This window comes from Cetorhinus maximus, chromosome 2 (assembly GCF_964194155.1).
Source record: "Cetorhinus maximus chromosome 2, sCetMax3.hap1.1, whole genome shotgun sequence".
In the NCBI taxonomy this organism is placed as follows: domain Eukaryota; kingdom Metazoa; phylum Chordata; class Chondrichthyes; order Lamniformes; family Cetorhinidae; genus Cetorhinus; species Cetorhinus maximus.
In genome coordinates, this window is record NC_135880.1 from 51,237,902 (window position 1) to 51,258,216 (window position 20,315).

Here is a 20,315-nt window from a genome sequence, read left to right on the forward strand (position 1 = left end):
GGCTAACAGAATGGTCAGACAAGTGGCAGATGGAACTTAATACAGCGAATTGTGAGGTAATGCATTTTAGCAGAAAGGATAGGGAGAGGCATCATAGACTTAATGGCATAGTTCTAATGAGTATGCAGGAAGAGGTGGACCTGGGGATGCATGTGCATCGATCTTTGAAGGTGGCAGGACATACTGAGAGCGTATTTAGCAAAGCATATGGGATCTTGGGCTTCACAAATAGGGATACTGTGTACATAAGCAGGGAAGTTATGCTGAACCTTTATAAAGCTCTGGCTATGCTCCAACTAGAGTACCGTGTCCAGTTCTGGTCACCACACTTTAGGAAGGATGTGAGGGTCCTTGACAGGCAGGTTTACCAGAATGGTTCCAGGGATGGACGATTTTAGTAACAAGGTCAGGTTGGAAAGGCTGGAGTTGTTCTCTTTGGAGCAAAGGCGATTGAGGGAGCTTTGGTCGAGATGTACAAGATTATGGCAGGTTTAGATAAGGAAGACATGAAAAAAGTACTCCCATTAGCTGATGGTAAAAGGACTAGGGGACACAGATTTAAGGTCTTGGACAAGAAATGCAGGGGGAATATGAGGAATAACGTTTTTACACAGTGATTGGTAATGGCCTGCAACATCGCACCTATGACAGTGGTGAAATTAGAAGCAATCAATGATTTGAAAAGGAAATTGGATGGGCACTTGAAGGAAATAAACATGCAGGGCTACGGAGTTAGAGCGGTTGAATGGGATTGAGTAGATTGCTCGGCAGTGAGCCAGCACAGACTCAATGGGCCAAATAGCCTCCTTCTTTGCCCCAATGACTCTATCTTATCCTATCTCCCCTCCTGCCCTTTCTAAGCTCATCTTGTCCATCAGAGCCACCTCCTGTTCCCTCCATCCTATTCCCACTGAACTGTGGATCACCCAACTTCCCCTCCTGGCCCCCATGTTAGCCAATGTTGTCGATGGTTGTCTCTCTTAGGGAAGCGTTCCTCTCTCCTTTAAATCTGCGCACTCCTCTCCTCAAAATAACAGCTCTTGACCCCCTCTGTCCTTGCAAACTACTGTCCCATCTCCAACCTCCCTTTCCTCTCCAATGACCTTGAATGTGCTGTTGTCTACCAAATTTGTTTCCACCTTTCCCGGAAATCCATGGGCAAATCTTTGCCTGGGCCCAGGGAGCCCGATCTGTGCACTTTCATGGATTACAAGCTGTACACTTGACCCATGTGTGACTTCACATGACAATTTTGCCTTTTCACACAGGGGCCGGATTCACAGTGCATTTTGCAATCCACAACGGAGGGCATGAAGAGTGTGGGTGGGGAGGTAGCCCAATTAGAAGGCTGGCCTCAGTTCACCAACACAGCAGCCAAGCTCTCAACATTGTTTAAAAGACCATCTAAACTTCACCACTCGCCGCTCTCACCCCCATCCGCCCCTTATGCCACCCCATGCCCTCTCTATGCCCCCTATGTACTCTCCATAGCCACTCACTCAGTATACACTATATACATTCCTCAGGAGCCATGCAATAGCAATGGGAAGTATTTTAAAATCATTGGAAAGAAACATCAAATCCCTAATAATCTAAGAAAACCCTGAATGCAAGCACACTATATTAGGCAAAAATCTCAAGGGAAAAGAATCTTGTAATCCACTAAGTATCAATTAGGTTTGTAAACAAACATCACAGACACATTCTGTCATTATGAGCTCTTAAAAGTTTTAATAGTTCTAAGGCCACCTGCTGAGCTGAAGCTTTTGAAATCCAGGCAAGCATTCCCAACTCCTCTGCAGGCTATCCATTTTCTTCACAAACTGGTATGCTTTTAATGGGCTTCCAAAACCCCACACCACCAGGCAAAATGGTGTGTGGAGAACATCCGATTTTTATCCCCCATTTAAAATGGGGAACCTAACCACTGCGTTAACAGGTATGTGTTTTGCACATTTGGCATTCCCGACTTGCTAAAAGGCAGGGGAAAATGGCGGGCTGGGACAGTGGAGGAAAATCAGATTTCCTCCAATAAAACTACGTGTGGCCATTTGCAAACCGAAATGCACCTCCGCACCCAGATGAAAATTCGGTCCCACATTTCAATCCCTCCAATCAGGTTTCCTCCCCTGCCACAATATCAAAACAGTGCGTAGCAAAGTCACAAATTATATCCTATGTGACTGTGACAAAGGTAAATGTTCACTCCTCATCCTTCTCGACTAGTTTGCAGCCTTTGACACGGTTGGCTATTCTATCGTCCTCCAATGTCATCTAGCTGAGTGGGATTGCCCTTAACTAGTTCCATTTTTATCTATTTACTTGTAACCAGAGTATCACTTGCAATGGTTTCTCTTCATGCTCCCACACCATTAACTCTGGTGTCCCCCAAAGATCTATCCTTGGCCCCCTCCTATTTCTCAACTACATGCTGACTCTTGATGACATCATCCAAAAACACATGTGTGCTGACAACAACCAGCTCTACCTCACCACCACCTCTCTTGATTCCTCCACTGTTGCTAAATTATCAGACTGCTTATCCGACATCTAGTACTGGATGAGCAGAAATTTCTTCCAATTAAATATTGGAAAGACTGAAGCCATTGTTTTTGGTCTCTACTCCAAGCTCCATTCCCTAACTCCATCCGTCACGCTGGAAACTGTCTGAGAGTAAACCAGTCTGTTTGCAACCTCAGTGTCACATTTGATCCCAAGATGAGCTTCTGACCCCTTATTTGTGACACCAATAAAACAGCCTATTTCCACCTCGGTAACATCACCCAACTTCGTCCCTATCTTAGCTCATTTGCTGCTGCATTGTATGTTGACAAGAGATTGTTTGGCTGGATATTAGATGTATAAAGGCATAACATTTATAGATGGTGCTTGGACCAAAATAAAATAATGCACCTCAAAAACCATGGAGAAAAGTAATTTTGGGCTATGAGCTAAGGGCAAAGAGGAATCTTAAACCACAGTGTTTTGAGGCAAAACAGCTAACGTGAACCACTCTGCTCGCTAAAATGAGCAACACCTGGATATTTGGAGACACCCAAGTCATCATCACTGAGCATTAGCAACCATACCTCCCCACCATGCTAACCATCATCTTGGTCACTGAAGCCTACAGAGCTCACCTGAGACATCTCCCAATGCCCTCCTCCACTGAGGCACCACTTAGCTGACTGGCCAACCGCTCCTCCATCCGATAATAAAAGCAAAATACTACGGATGCTGGAAATTCACTTCTCCATCCTTCCTTCCCCATCTTCCATCTCTCCCTCTTTCCTATCTCTTTCCTTCATCTACCTGCCCCTCCCCTCCCTTTGCCTTCCTACGTCCCTCCCTACCTGCCTCCTTATCCCCTCCCCGCCCTCCTTCTTCCACTTCTTCTTTCCCCTTCCTTCCACTTCACCATCCTAATCTCCATTCCCAGTGCCTCCCCACATCTCTGCCCATCCTCCATCAGTCTCCTTATTCCTTCCCACATCCTGCTTCTTGGTCCAATCAAATTATCCCCACCTTCCTCAGCCTGCTTGACCTAAATACTACACGTGGTCTCGATTCCCACAGGAGATCATCTACTACTATATTAAAGTTACATTGTTCTTGGAATATTTATAGGTGTTCCATAATTTTAATCATTCAAAAAGCACATGACTTACTGTACTGGCAGTTTCTGCCCATGAATTCTCCTGGACACTCGCAGGAATAGTTTGCAATGAGGTCAGTACAAATACCGCCATTTCTACATGGCTCAAACTCACATTCATTTATATCTGTGAGGACAAAGAACAAAAATTATACAGCTGAGGACAATTTATGCTTATAATAAAACATAACATTGTTTATCTATAAAACTTTCTTAATTGTTGCAATATATCTGATGTGAAATATCCTTTTTAATCTGTCACCAATCACCATGTGTAGTATTTTATTCAAAGCTGCACCTACTGTAAGGTCTATTGTGACTCCATTTCAATAAATTTAATGTTTAATAAAAATAACAACATCATCTGGCTTGCAAACCATTTTAATTGATCATTTAATAGGGTCTCAGCATTATACATTTCTTCCTGTGTCTTCCGATTAGTGCAATTATTTTCAAACCACAATGGTCCAAAAAGCTGCCCCCCCCCTCTCCTGCCCCAGTCTTTGCCATAAACCTATCTGCCTCTCTTCTGTCAGGTGGAACTTTAGACAGATGACTTTCTTTGATCAAGTGTCCCAAGTCTGCTGGGGCCATAAAGTGTTTGTGCTTGTGATTTGAACAGGATGAAGTAACTATCTTTCACCACACTGATAGTGATTATCATTAAAAGCCTCAAGGCATTTTCAAGCAATCCTTGTGAAATTACCTATGTACTGTACAGAAACAGTTGATTTCCTAGAGAATTTCTTTTATATACCTTGCTTTTACATTGATGAATAATTTTAATATAAAAGACACTGTATCTTGCATTTGTTTTTCTCTGACCAAAAATAATTACTCATAAAAGTGATTTGGGGGGTTTTGTTTGGCTAGGTACTTCTTCCTTAACAAAACCATTTAGCATATTACACTAAAGTTACACACACAAAGTCAACCGTACTTGTATATTTGTGGAGATGACACATCATTGGCCATATTATCTCTTCAAACACAAGCTTGTAGCAGAAATACTTACAATATAGGCAAAAAATTTCAAAGGAAAAGTACAATAGAAAACATGCTCCAAGACTGTGTTGTAAACCTCTACTGCACCATGAGATCTCTCCACACAGCAGACATAACAGATAAAGAAGATTAAAGCTGAACTCAATGATAACTTATTGCTCAGAATAGCACTCTGCTTATCAATGTTTTTTTTGCTCAGGGCCATGAACAGTTATCAGTCTGGGTTGGGCTGAATTTCTAGGTACTGTATTAAGAGATCCTTTAGAAATAATCTGAGCTCATATTTATAGACTGCTTAACATTAGATGTTTTAGGTGTACATGACTTATACTGTAAGAGCTCTTGTGCGAGTAAATGTGATTCTTTCAATTTAAACAGTTCAGTTTGTATTGGCGTCAATGACGACATTGCCACATGTTTCTGGGATTGCGTCAGTTATTTGGTCACCTTGCATAAAAAGACATTTCGATTTCCTTAAGTCCTTGCAGGTAGTGCCACGGAGCTAAAATCAAAGGCAGTGAATACAAACAAGCTTTGGTGTGAAAAATAAATGGTTAGAATGTTTCAGATGTTTGAGAACTGTTGAGGTAAATGGCTCAAAATGCACTTATTGCTTGTCCTTTACACTTGTTCATTCATTTATTACCCAGGACTAGCATTTGCCACACATTTCAATATGTTCTGAGGCCAGTGGCATTCAGCTGAAAATGATGGAATCTCACTTAGGTACAATGGCGTACATTGGGCAGAGTGAGTGTAGTGTTCCCCCAATGAAGTTCGCCAGAGTTCTGCAACATTTCCATGGTTGGGCCTGATAAGAATAATATTGGGGAGTTGCCTAAGACAAACAAACAGAGGCACGTCATCAATTTGGAAGGTGGGAAGGCAAGGAGAACTAGAAATTGGAGACGGAAATGGGTCCCTGAAGGGTGGAGGGAAGGGAGTAGGGTCACATGCTCCTAGCCCCTCAAAAATTATCTGTAAAGCTTGTAAGGAACATTTTACTGAGCAGGACCGCTGACTTAGCTGCTAAATATTTAGTTCCTCAACTGCATCAAGGTCTTCAATATAAACATTTTCATGAGGCTTCTGCATGCTTTGGGCAGGACTGAGGGCTGCCTATTTTATGATTCATTCAAATATTATCCCGAATTTTCTCTCCCGAGGTGGGTAGCGTGAGTTAGGAAATTTCCTGACTATCCACGCCCGCCTCAGGATCTTTGTTTTGGAAGGTTGGGAGGGGTAGGGGGCAGTGTAGGATGGAATTGGGCCCACTGCCCCTGGACACAGATTGGAGGTGGCCACAGGGGCTGCTGAGGCGGGGGGTTTACAAGGCCTGCCTTCATTCTCTGGCACTTTGTCCCAGTTGTTTCCCCCATCCATGCCAACTCACGCCCTTTGCACCCACCCCCATGACCCCTTATAGTCCCAATGTCAACTTAATGCCAACTCAGGTCAACACATGTGAACCCACCCACCACCCTTTGCCCTTACACCTTCCATGCCAGCTTACCCTGTATCCACCATAGGCCCCAGGAGCTATGTTGAGGTGAAATAAAATAAACTTCTAAATATCTATTACAGCATTCACTATGTTAAGCAAACACGTCCATACATGAAAGCCTATTGAAAACTTTTAAATTGTCTCAAGTACATAATGTCTTGTAAAACAAACCGACTTGGATTCATAGTTTCACATCAAAGACAGCTAATCCTTTAATAACCTCTTTGAGATGTCAAACTGTGAACTTCAGCCTATTCAGCTCAACTAGTCCAGGTCAGATTTATGCTTCTTTTGAGTCTCATCCCATCCTTCCTGATCCAACTTTATCAGTATAGCCCTCTATTCCCTTCTCCCTTATATACTTATCTAGCCTCCCCTCAAATGTATCTATACCATTTGGCTTAACCACTTCCTGTGGTGGTGAATTCCACATTCTCACCATGCTCCGGATAAAGTCGTCTCTTCTGAATTTCCAACCGGGTTTCTTGGTGACTATCTTATATTGATGGCCTTCAGTTTTGCTCTTCCCCACAAGTAGAAACATTCTCTCTGTGTTTACACTATCAAAACTTTTCAGAATTTTAAAGAGCTCTATTGGGTCATAGAAACATAGAAACATAGGGCAGAATTTTCTGCCTGTCGGACGGGCCATGTGGAAGCGGGCGCAGACATGATCGCCGCCCGCGATCGGGTCCGTGCCGCCATTTCATGCCAATTAAACAGGCGACCCAGTGGCCTGTTAAAAGTGCTCCTGCAGCCTTGCAAAGGCTGTCAAACATGGCCAGCAGAAGCACTCCCCAGAGCGCTACTGGTGAGCAGGCCAGGCAGGAGGGTAGGGCAGGGGGGCACTGTGCCCCTTGTTTCTCAGACAATTACCTTGCTGTCCTCCTCGAGGAGGTGGCAGCATGGTGGGAGGTCCTCGTTCCCAGGGACAGGAGGAGGAGGCCCCCCCCCACCGCATGACCAAACCTGCCTGGGAGGAGGTGCCGGAGGTAGTGAGATCCCGCGATGTGTTGCGGCGCTCCTCGATCCAGTGCTGCAAGCGTTTCAACACCCTTTTGCGCTCAGGAAGAGTGAGTACCATGTTGGCATTGGTCACTTAACCCAGCAGGTAGGCTTTCCCCCCTGGTGCCCACCCCACTCCAACTCTGAGTGCAGTTACTGCATTGAATCATTGGCGTCATGTGTCCTTCGCTGGGTGGGCCAGCAGATATTGGCCATGCCGAGGTCACCTTGTGAGAGCGGTGATGAGATGTGTTCTGTACCCGCAGATGTGGTACAGTGACACCCACATTACTGTTTTGGGGGCAACCTGGACAATCTGCACCTAGGCAAAGTGCTGGGACTGCAAAGCATGTCAAAGTCAGAGTGCTGACATGCTGGGAGGGGAGCTTCCAGGTGGCGGGGCACCAATCCATCTGCTGGCCTTTGCGTTCCATGTGCTTGTGCCTCCTTGTTTTGCAAGGTTGGACCATGTGGTGCCAAATGTGATGTAGGCTGCATTTGGCCAAGGGAGGGGGGTGGGGGGGGGGAGAGCCTGGAATATTTGTGCGAGTGTGTGGCAGCTGAGGCACTGGAGCCCTGCAATGTCCCACTCTGGTTGAGGTGAGATGGCAGCCAAGAGAGTCCAGGTACAAGTAGCACTAATCAATTTTCAGGAGAAGAATGTTCATAATGCCGCCGAGCGAGTGAGGACTGGTAGAGGGCCGGCCCATTTGGCCATCATTACCAGGTTCGAGCAGGAGGCCCTCAATCTGGAGAGGCGCCATGCGCCCAGGTCCACCGGTGTCAGTGAGGCTGGGGTGCCACGGGCAGGTATGTTTGCCCAGCAGTGAGGTCAGCATTAGTGTCCCAGCAGCCATGACAGTGCTGAATGTTCAGTGATTGAAGCTTGCAACATGGCTCGATCATTGCTTATGGAAGGATGAGCACATAATAATCTGGGGGACAGGGATGCACATTGACATTGTCTCCATGTTAACTCATCAAATCTCCTTGTTCTTCCTTTCAGCATCAGCAGATCAGGACTGGGAGCAGGTGGCACAGGGGCCCCCTTTCACACCTGAGGGTCCTGAAGTCTCTGACCCACCAGTGTCACACCATCTCTGCCAGGCAGGCACCAGCGCAGATACTAGCACCTCAGTGGGAATTAGATCATCGGCTACTGTCCTGGGGGACAGTGGTGAGGGCACTTCACAGTTGCTGGAGGAGCTGGCGGAGACAGAGAGTGCCCATGGCGCCAGCAGTCGGAGGACTGCAGGGGACCAGGCACATGCTCAGTCCGGGCCTGATGATGTGCCTCTGGAGTTGTCAGCGATGCAGCAGGTGCAGGAAATGCGGCCAGGTGTGTGGGGGCATCTGGGGGAGATACATGAAGCTATGCTTGGCTTGGTGTCTGTGGTAGAGGAGTATACGTGGACCATCGTCAATGCAATGAGCCTCATGGCCAAGCGCCAGGCGTCCTCCATGGAGAGAGTGGTGACTCTCACGGAGATGCTCCTCCAGGAGACCTGTCAGGGCTTCCTGCGGATATGCTCGGACCAGCAAGCCGTCACATCAGCATTGACTTCAGCTGGTCAGTGCCAGTGTGGGAGATGGTCTGTGCACCAACTTTCCCAGCTCAGTGCCCATCCATCTACGGTGAGCAGGGAGGTCCAAAGTGACCTCACGTTAGCGCAGCAGCTGCCTGTCATCACTGCAGGCTCCTCTCAGGGCGCTCTGGATGAGGGCAGCAGCTCCTCCACCCCTCTGCCGGTGACCGTGGGATCCAATGAGGCTGCGACAACTGGTGAGATACCAGCTGTGGAACTGGCCGCTCCCTCCCAGGCAGGGCCAGCACAGGCTCCACGGGCCAGAGGACGGCTGCCAAGGTCATTGAGGCCAACAGGACAGCAGAGTCAGCAGGCCGTCTCAGATGCCAGTTTCAGCGAGGGGTCAGCACCTAGACGTAGCACCCAAAAGCGTAAATTTAAGGCACCTTAGGCACACCGCAGGCTTCTCACTGGTGCTTTTGTGTTGCCCCACAATGAGGTCATGATTAGCTGGTGTGGTGTTTAACACCTTTGTCATTTTGTTTCCTTAAGTTCATTTTGTTATATCATTAAATTCAGACATGTGACCATGGCTGAGTGTGCCTCTTTTCGTCTGCAGGTGGACGGGAACCCATGATGTTATGAGTGAGTTGTGTCACATTGAGCTTTATTGACAAGGCCCTTAGTTAATGTTCCTACCCAGGCAGATTTTGCACTCAGGAATCCAGTATGGACCCTGCAGCACATGCTTTTGTTGTAGGTCCACCTGTGTTGTTCTAGCTGAAGGTTTGTTAGATTAAAGCCTCCCGGATGTCCCTGCCTCCTTGGAGTATGCCCGGGTCAGCGTCTACCCCCTCAGCATTTCCCTGTGCATGCTCATCCTCGGACTCACTGCTGGACTCATCGTGTGCAGCTGCAGCAACTGCGTCTACATCTTCTTCCTCCACGGTGTCACCCCTTTCCAGCGCAAGATTGTGGAGAGCGCAGCATGCAACTACTATCAGAGACACATGATCTGGGGGGTACTGGAGTGTGCCCCCTGAACGGTCCAGGCACTGGAAGTGCATCTTGAGAAGACCAATCGTTCTCTCCACCACAGCCCTTGTGGAGGCGTGGCACCTATCGTACCGCTGCTCAGCTTCTATTCTTGGATGGCAGAGAGGCATCATGAGCCACCTTCTGAGGGGATAGCCCTTGTCACCCAGCAGCCATCCATCCAGCCGGGCTGGAGGACTGAAGAGCCTCGGCACCTGGGAGTGTCTGAGGATGTAGGCATCATGGGAGCTGCCTGGGTACCTTGCACAGACTTGTAGAATCTGCATCCTGTGATCACACACTATCTGCACGTTCATGGAGTGGAAGCCCTTCCTGTTGGCGAAGGCACCGGGCTCACCTGCTGGCACCTTGATGGCCACATGTGTACAGTCTATAGCACCTTGAACATGGGGGAAGCCAGCAATGGCCATGAAGCCTCTGGCTCGCTGTGTCTTGCTGGCCTGGTACCAGCGGTAGTGGATGAAGGTCAATGCACGCCTGAATAGAGCGTCTGTGTCCTGCTTGACACAAGTGCGTACAGCTGATTGGGAGACACCGCAAAGATCGCCCACCGAGCCCTGGAAAGAGCCAGAGGCATAGATGTTGAGGGCAACTATGACCTTTGGAACCACTGGCATGGTGTGTCCACCCACACAGTTAGTGGAGATCTCAGGGCCTATCATCTGACAGATCGAGTTGACGAGAGACGGAGCCTCCTTTGGCACTGCACCTCAGACATATTGAGGTAGCTGCTTCGCCGCCTGTATAGCCTAGCAGCAGGATAGTGGTATCTCCTGCGGCCCCTTCCACCTTGGACTTCCTGTTGGCCCTGCGCCCTTTGTGCCTGTGCCTCTCTTCCCAAAGGTGGCTCCCCTGGAGGCTGAATGTGCACTCCTGGCTTCCTCCCCTTCTGGCTCTCCCTTCCTCCTCAGAGGAGGTGCCTCCAGTGGAGAGCACAACTCCCATTCCCAGGCTAAGGGAAGGCTCCCTGAAACCTGCAGGCCCCAAAAAGGATCTTCACTGCAGAGTGCTGACCTGAAGGTTGTGAGCCCTGTCCAAGCAGCTGGAATGAGTTTTGAAGTAATTCTGCTCACACAGGCAAGTATCAGTAACTTTTCAAATTATATATCTGACTGAACACATTCGCGACCCCACTGACCCCTCTTATCCCACCCGTAGATGAGGTTAATACAAATGTCTCTACCCACCTGCCCACTGCGCCCGTACAACGACCTGAAGATCGCATGGGCCCTGAAAAATCGTCGTCAATTGGTGCCTCAAGGGCCTTAAGTGGCCCGTTAATTATTAGCGGGCATGCATCGGATATCACCGTGCGCCCGCCCACCAAAATATCGCGATGGCGCACGCCAAGGGGAAAATTCTGCCCATAGAAACTAGGAGCAAGAGTAGGCCATTCGGCCCTTTGTGCCTGTTCCAACATTCCATATGATCATGGTTGATCCTCTGTCTCATCGCCATATTCCAACTTTCTCTCCATACCCCTTGATGCCCCTAATATCCAAAAAATTATCAATTTCTTTCTTGAATGGACTCAGTGACCCGGCCTCCACAGCCTTCTGTAGTAGATAATTCCACAGGTTGACCACCCTCTGAGTGAAGAAATTTTTCTTCATCTCACTTCTAAATGGCCTGCCCCATATCCTGAGACTGTGGCCCCTGGTTCTAGAGTCCACAGCCAGGGGAAACATCCTTCCTGCATCCAGTCTGTCTAGCTCCGTTAGAATTTTATACATTTCAATCAGATTCCCCCTCATTTTTATAAACTCTAGTGAACACAGGCACAGTCGAACCAATCTCTCTTCATACGACAGTCCTCACATGCCTGGTATCATCCTAGTAAACCTTCACTGCACTCTCTCTATGGCAAGTATATCCTTTCATAGGTAGAGAGACCAAAACTGCACGCAATACTCCAGGTGTGGTCTCACCAAGGCCCTGTATAACTGCAGTAAGACATCCCTACTTCTGAACTCAAATCCTCTAGCAATGAAGACCAACATACCATTTTCCTTCTTAATTGCTTGCTGCACCTTCCTGTTTACTTTCATTGATTGGTGTACGAGGGCACCCAGATCCCCTTCACCCATCATGCTTCTCTTTTCAAGAGAAAAGAGACTCTGGCTTTTCATCCTTTCATCCTTACCTGAGTCATCTCAGTTTTCTGAGTCATCCCTGTAAATCTTTATTGCACCCTCCCCAGTGCCTCTATGTTCTTTCTATAATATGGTGAGAAGAACTGTACACAATGAACAAGGCTCAATATAAGCTTAGCATTTCTTCTCCACATTACACATCTATCCCTCTGGAAATAAACCTTAGCGCTTACTTTGCCTTTTCTAAAATGGTCTTTTGAAGCTGCTTCGCTGCTTTTAGTAATTCGTGTATTTGTACTCCCAGATAGATTGCTTAGCTCCCATACCGCATCTAAATACTCATTTTCCATGTAACATGTGACTCGCTTATTTTTCTTACCTCACATTTATCTGTTTTGAAATTCATTTGAAATGGTACCAGGGATGAGGGACTACAGTTATGTGTAGTAGAGACTGGAAGTGTTAGGGTTGTTCTTCTTAGAGCAGAGAAGGCTAAGAGCAGATTTGACAGAGATGTTCAAAATCATGAACATTTTTGATAGAATAAATAAGGAGAAACTAATTTCCGTTTCAGGAGGGTCAAAAACCAGAGGACACAAACTTAAGATGATTGGCAATCCAACCAGAGGGATACGTAGAAGCATTTTTACACAGCTAGTTGCTGTGATCTGGAACGCACATGCCGAAAGGGTAGTGGAAGCTGACTGAATAGTAAGATATAATAAATGTTTAAAGAGAAAAAAATTACAGGGCTAAGGAGTAAGTATTGCAGGCTAGGATTGACTGGATAGCTCTACTAAAGAGCCGGCACAGACATTGGGCTGAATGGCCTCATTCTGTGCTGTATCACTCGATGATTCTTAATTAGCTAAATAGGAAACCAGGAGGGTCAGAAGTGCACCTTACTGTAAATATGGGCAGTCACTCAGGGTCTGGGAGAGGGAAATGCACACAGTGCTAATCAACAGGCCCCAAGCCTTCAGAGGGCCTGGGCTTGGGCAGCATTAACCCATTTCTTAAGTGGCTACCTCATGCCTCATTGTGTTTGTAAACAAATGTGCAGTGGACACTCCACTCCAGGACAAAGTTACAGTGCTCGAGGACCAATTGACCTGGAGCAAAAGCCCGGGTCCGTGCGACCATTTACCAAGGTGCAGTCTGGGTGATGTAGTCTGCCCTCGACCATGCTCTCACCTTGCTGTGCAGATGCAGCCCACTAAAGGACTACAGGAGCCAAGATAGGTCGGCCAGGAGGAGTGGCAGCTGAAGCAACAATGAGGCCTGGACAGGGCCCAGAGGAGCCATATGTTGCCATTTCACAGCTGTCCCGACCTCATCGCCATTGATTTTAATCTCCAAACCTCCTGGGCCCAGGGATGAGTGAGTGAGTGCCAGTTGTGATAAACAGTAGCAGGACATAGGCCAGTAGGATATAGGAAGGGCCAGACATTGGGTAGATGCAGGTCAACATAGAAAAATGTGAAGTGATAGATTTTGGAAGTAAGAATAGGGAAAGGAAATAGACTCCTTTCAAATATAAGATGTTGGGCTGCATTTTACATGCGCCGCCAGGCACATTTCTGGCACGGGGCATCTAAAATAGAGTTGGTGCCCACCCCACAAACTTTCCACACACCCCTGAGCTCACTCCATAACATGGGGGTGGGCGGGCACTGAAATCAGCAGCCCGCCCACCAGATTTAAATAGGTGGTCAAGGGTCAATTTGGCTTGTTACCAAGCTGATTGACCCTGATAATATACTGTCCATACCATGAAACATTTGGCATGGGCAGTTGGGTAGAAGTGGGCAGGGGCAGCCCGATGTTTTAACTACATTCATCAAAGGGTGGGAAGGAAGAGAGGGTTTGAGAGGGGTTGGGGGCGGGTGAGTGTGCTGCCCATCCCTTGTAATATTCAGCCCTGAGTGTGTCAGGGTAAGTTGGTGTGTGTGTGAGTGAGTAAGTAAGTGAGGGTATGTGAGAGAGTGTGTGTGTGTGTGTGTAAATGTGAGAGAGAGTGGGAGTGGGAGTAACACACACACACACACACACATGCACGCACACACACACCCTCTCCTCCTCCTCCCTCCACAAAACCTATCCTATTACTGGGCTGGGAGAGGAGGAAAACCCAGGCCGAAAGGCAACTTGCTTCTGACCCCCACTTTCACTTGCATTCCGCTGAGGTCAGCTTGGCCTGTGTGCCACCAGAGGTCGGTGTTAGTTAAACCCGACTCCTTAGCTCAGCCCAGGTTCCCTTCCTCTTCCCTGGCGACCAGGACTTGGGATCTAATCTGTCTTTCTCCAGCTCTGCTTTCGATCAAAAAGGCAAAAAAAAGGTTTTATTAGTTAGCTCTGCTGCTTGGCACTTGTTAATGGTCAGTTTCATTAATTACTAATTTTTAAAAAATTATCAATTTATTGCTTTGACATTTTTTTTTTTGACTCAGCAAGTTGTGTGTATTTTCTTTTTGGAAATTTATGTTTAACTTTGTGCCAAGCCAGCCCTCAGGCAGCTGCTGCTGGGTTTCTTGCTGAAGGGGAATGAGAGGCTCACAAGAGTCGGATTGCTTTTTGGTGGGCTGGCAAAAGGAGTTATTTTTGCTCCAATCGAAATGGGAAATGTTGGAAAAGCTCAGCATGTCTGGCAGCATCCGTGCAGAGAGGAACAAAGGTCAGTGATCCTTTGTCAGAACTAGTACAGGTCATGGACCTGAATGTTGACTCTGGGCCGAATTTTCCAGTCCCCACCACCCTCGAAACCCCCACCCCGGTGCAGGGTTTAGTAGCTGGGGTGTGTGGATAATGTGGCGGGATCTGAAAAATCGGTTTCCCGCCAGTGTAAACTAATGGCGGGATCTTCTGCTCCCACCCGCCGTGGAAGGTCGCAATTCCCACCAGAGGCCGAAATGAAATGATTTGCATCCCACTAAAGGGATGTAGATGAAGGCCAATCAAATTTCAGCCCCCCAACCCTCCTGATCTTCCTCGCCGCCAGCAGGAAATCACGCCGGTCCAGAACACATCTGGACCAATGTGGCGTGTACATGTCGGCACTTACCTAAAGAAGGCCTGGGGCATTTCGTGGAGATGAGGAGAAGATGGAGGCCTCCAGAAACTGGACTTGGAACATCACATGCAGCAGTGGGTGGATGGAGCATCAACTGCGTGAATCTACTCTGCACAGCAGCATCCAGGAGGTGGTTGTTCTTGGCGCAGCAACTTCTCCCAGGCATTGGATCTTTATCCAACAACTTCTTCCAGGGCTCAGGTCTTCAATCAGCAACTTCTTCTCCAGGGCTCGGATCTTCAAGCTGCAGGTGGAAGGCTGCAGGAGGTACTGCATTGGGTGGCTGGGGTCTATGCTGGGGTGGGTGGGGGGGGAATGGTTGGTATGGAACTAGCCAGGGTGAAGAGGAATCAAGAGATTGGGCAGGTTTGGGTGCCTGGAGAGGAGTGAGGGAGGTTGGCGGAGGCAGGGGAAAGGGAGAGGGATGCTGCGGAGGTTGTGGAATGGGTGAGCTGGTATGGAGCAGGAAGGTGGGAAGGGCCGTGTTGAAGTGCAGACAGGGGGCGCGGGTGGGTTGTACAGGTATGAAGGGGCATGGGATGGTGGTAGAGGTGTGAAGGGGTATGGGGATCGTAGAGATGTGAAGGGGTATCGGGGGGAGTGTAGAGGTGTGAAGAGGCATGGGAGGAGGCATAGAGGGGTGAAGGGGAATGGGGGGTGTAGAGGGGAAAGAGGCTCAAAGGGAGAAGTCAGTGGAGTCAATGGTGGATTCCTGGGGGACATACTGAGGGTACTGGTGGTAGGATGGGGTGGTGATGGTTAAAGGGCACAGTGGGAGCTGGTAGGGTGGGAGGGTGCAGCAATGTTGAGTGAAGGGGCGCTAAGGGTTGTCTGAGATGATGTGAAAGGTGACACAGATTCGGGGATCTGAGGGGGGCATGTCTATCATAATGGGGGTGGGCTCTTTGGGAAGGTAGGGGACTTCTCCATTGACCTGTATGGGACGGAAGGTGATGGGGGAAGGTTGAAGGGTGAATGTGGGGAGGTCAAAATGATTCCCGGGGGTGGTCAATAGTTATCGGGTAGGGAGGGCGTGGGTGAAGGAGGGTGGGAGAAAGGTATTGGACTTAACCTCAAACATTACTAGCACCATGACTGCTTGAAACTATACAGAGCCTCATGATGGAGATCGCGAGATGCTCCATGGGGATTGGGTCATTGTGCGTGGGAGGAGATGCAGGTCAGCTCAACTGGAAAACTGAAGGGGAGCCCCAGCATGTAGTACTTACAATTCTAGGGCCTTGGGACAGATGAGAATGTGAAGGGCAAAGGCTCAGTGTTCCAGGAGACTTGTACATAGTTCATAAAAGCCCTGCTAAATACCTTCACCTCTCTGCAAATCCTTGATTCCGGGGACATGGGGTGTCCCTCGGAAGATGTTGGAGGGGGCAGGGTGCACGCAGGCTTAAATACTATCACAAATAAACAACATCTAGACATGATTAAAGTGCAAGTGAACTATATTTACAATCATGATGCACTCATGCAACCACTTGCGAATTCTGAATTTTTCTTTGCCTCCTACTTCTTCTTAGTGCTCCCTCGACAGCCGCAGCAGGGGTCGAGGCAGCCTGCCGACCAGTTTCCCTGTTGCTTTGGGTGACCTTGGCAGCCGTCCTTTGGAGACCCGAGGCCCAGAGGGCCACGGCTTACTTTGGCTGTCTGTCTGTGGGCCAGCTGCTCCCTCTGCGGTCACAGATGACAAGGTTGAAGGGATCACAGGCAAAGGGGATTCGGAAGGGCTGGACACCCTCAGAGAGAGTCCTGAGTGGATGTCCTAGGTCCTCCTCCATTTGGGTGCCTGAAAGCCCCTGCCTGACTCCTCGAGGGGAAGGGCCACGTGAGGAAGGTCGAGGTGCCCCATCCCCCTCTCACATAGCCACTGCAGAAGCTCATCCAAGGCTACAGTGATGGAGTGCAGGTTTGCGCATATCTCCGACAGAATCGGCTAGACCAGGTTCTCCATGAAGTCCACCACCCTCCCCATGGAGACCTCCATGTGTGCACATGTTGGCACCACTTCATCAGCCAGCTGGCAGACGAACTCCTCCGCCTCGTTTGCCACTCTGTTGAGGACCTCTGACATCTCTGCCTGATTTTACCCTGTCTCTTGCTGCCTCTCCAGCATCTCTTTGAAGGCTGATTTCAGCGGCCCATCATCAGGCATAAATCTCGTGGATGTCTCTTCCCCAGCCAATTGCCAGTGAGCTTGGCTGACCCTGTCTCCTCCTGCTGCAGACATGTGTCCGTGCAGTGACCACCAGAATATGAGACTGTTCCTAAACTAGAACTAATACCCACCGAGGTGTGTGTCTCTGGTGGAGAGTGCAGATGTCTGCTGTATCACCTCTACAGGTGCACTTTCTTCATCAGCGATGTCCTCACTCCTCTCCGGGCTTGTGTTTGTGCTGGACAGGGCTTCAGCATATTCAGGCCTTCCCCTCTTCCTGGTGGCATCTGTAAGTAAGAGAGGAGAGAGCAAGTGACTGCATGAGCTGTCTCCAACATGGAGGCACCCTTGACCCTGAGGTTTCTCTGACACGTATGGGTCCTTACAGGATGGAGGCCACAAACCAATATCTCCATCCCGATGGATCTGTCCCACTCCATCACTGCCAGCTGGGCTGCCTGCTCCTCGAAGTCGGTCAGTTGTTTAACTGTGGCTGGCCCCCTTCCATCTTCTCTCTCTCTCTCTGATTATGGTTTAACTTCTCCTGCGCAAAGAGAGATGGGGTTGAGAGCAATTGGTTTCCATGTATATTTCCCATGCTTCCAGTCTTACAAATAACCCACTGGATTGTGTGCCATCTGATTGTCCTGAAGGTTTCTGGCCAGCACGCTCCAGAGCAGTGAGCCCACGCAGATATAAGGATGAGGCTCAGAGATGCATGTCATTGGCGGTGCTTGCTGGTGCCCTCAATATCTGATCCCCTTCCCCCACCTCCCTCCCAGACAGAAGGGTGAGGGACCCACAGTGGCCTCTCCACTTGCAGAGTAGATGGGCTGCAGTGGGGCTATGAGGCATCACCTTATCACGTTGCCACTGAGGCCTATGTCCCTTGTACCATTCATTGAGGTAAGTGTGAGAAGTTGAGGGTTCACTTACCCTGGCGGCACAGGTGAGGCCATTCATCCTTTTTCAGCATTGCAGGGCAGTCCTCTGTTAGAGGCTCTGGGCACTCACTGCCCTGCAGACTTGCTCTCCTGCAGCGTCCGTCACCCTGCTTGGCCCCCCTCCTCCCATCTGGCCTCCACTCAGTCAAACAGGACATCCGGGGAGGCGTCACTGAAATTGGGCGTCGGAGCTCCCTGTCCTCTTCCGGCCACCTCCTCAATCAGCGTTGTGTAGGCTGCTGTCCGGGCGCCTTTTACATACGGCACCCGGGTGTGATGGTGGGGTGCACGGCATCCAGTCTGGCCCACTGTCCAAAACATTGGGAAAACCCTGACTGCATAATTAATGAGGCCAACATCGTGCAATACCACGCAAACCCCTGGCAGCCTTTGCGGCGGGAAATGATCCCCGTTCCAGCCCCTGCCACGGGACTTGGTCCTAGAAGTGAAAATTCATGCCCTATGTTTCTCTCTCCACAGATGCTGCATGGCCTGCTGAGTATTTCCAGCATTTTCAGTTTATATTTCAGATTTCCAGCATCTGCAGTACTTTGCTCTCCTATTATATGACCAATGCTGGGCGTTTGTAAGCGTGGCTCGTTTCAATTTAAAATGAGAAAATATTTATCAGTCAATGCAAGATACAGGCCGGGATTTTCCGGGCCTGTTTCAGATGGGACCTGCTGCGGGCAAGGCAGCGCCCCAGCCAGAAACCCACTGACTTACAGCAGGACCGGAAGATCGCGACGGCAGGCGGGTGTAGAAAATCCCGCCGATAGTTCTGTTGTTAACAAAGCCCACTTGTGTGGATAGAAATAGTACATTATTGCGGCTGAATTGGTGGATACTGATTTACTGGAAGGTTTTGCTATTTTTAAACCTAGAAGTGAAGCCAGGGCCCGAATATCACGCTCGTCGGGCGGGCGTGGGCCTGACCCGAATGAGTGTAAAGTGACACATGATGACATTGGATGAGTGCATTCGCGCGATATTTCGGTCAGCAGGCGCGCATGGGAGTTGGCAGCGTGCCCACTGACAATTAAAAGGCCTATTAAGGCCATTAAAGTTATAATTGAAAGAAATTTTTCGCTGCCCGTCCAACCTTACAGTTGGCGGGCAGGCGAAAAGGCCAAGCGGCCTTTGGATTTTTTAGGAAACCTCATCCACGGGCGGGATGAGGTTTCCAGCAGCTATTAAAAATTAAATAAAAACTTAAACATTTCATTATAACATGTCCCTGCTCATGAGGGACATTTTTTTTTAACAATTTAAAATTCTTTATTTTTGTTTCTTAAAATCTCCATCTCCCTGAGGCAGCTCTGTGCTGGGCGGGCCTCAATTTGCCCGCCAGCGTGAAATCGCGGTATGGCCACGATTGCAGGCGGCAGTTGACCTCCCAACCACTCCCGCCCACCCCCGCCGAGGGCAAAATCCTGGCCATCACTGTTTGTTCAAGATATACTCATTTCTACCTGGGATTGTTATTTGAGACGCTGGGGAGGTTCAAGTCTTCTGGATGTTGCTGTCCAGATATTGCATTGGGCCAAGTTCAAAGAAGTGTAACTGGTTGCATAATATGAGCAACCAAGTTGTGTGTAACTGTCTGACAAAGCCATGGTTTAAAATGTAGCATGCTGAAACCTGAGCTTTCAATAGACTTTACAAATAGAGGCATAGAGTACAACAACCAAGAGGTTTTGCTAAAGCTGTATAAAATAGTTTGACCCCACTGTGACTATGGGTCCCAATTCTGGGTGCCCAAATGACGTGAGAGAGATGGTTAAAGGGGAGGGTGGAGGGGAATAAGAGGCCTGGAAACAGGAGAAGCACCAGAGCCCATGATTTTGCTCCCTGGCCTTGCTGGTGCCAGCCCACACTCATTCCCCTCCCAGGCTCCCCATAGGGCCAGTGATAGCAACCCTAGCAGCTGACTTTTTTTCCTTTGTTCTTCCATGGGTTGTGGGCATTGCTGGCAAGGGCAGCATTTGTTGCCCATCCCTGATCATCCTTGTACTGAGCGCAGTTAAGAGTCAACCACATTGTTGTGGATCTGGAGTCACTTGTAGCGCAGACCAGCTAAGGATGGCAGATTTCCTTCCCTATAGGAGGTTAGAAAACCAGAAGGGATTTTAAAACAATCAATGATAGTTGTCATGGTCACCATTACTGAGACTAGCTATTTATTCCAGATTTATTTTCGGAATTAAAGTTCCACCAGCTGCCATGGTGGGATTTGAATCCGTGTCCAAAGCATTAGTCCAATGACATTACCACTGTGCAACAGTCT

At 48.7% G+C, this 20,315-nt stretch overlaps 1 protein-coding gene across 3 annotated transcripts in view; it reads right to left on the reverse strand.

The window, feature by feature from the left end:
* Positions 1–20,315, reverse strand: part of edil3b (EGF like and discoidin domains 3b) — a 311,349-nt gene that overhangs the window by 161,065 nt on the left and 129,969 nt on the right. For all 3 annotated transcript variants that reach the window (XM_078564731.1, XM_078564719.1, XM_078564710.1), the window contains one exon: positions 3,669–3,782. In XM_078564731.1, the coding sequence (XP_078420857.1) occupies positions 3,669–3,782 (114 nt within the window). The remainder of the gene's footprint in view (positions 1–3,668; positions 3,783–20,315) is intronic.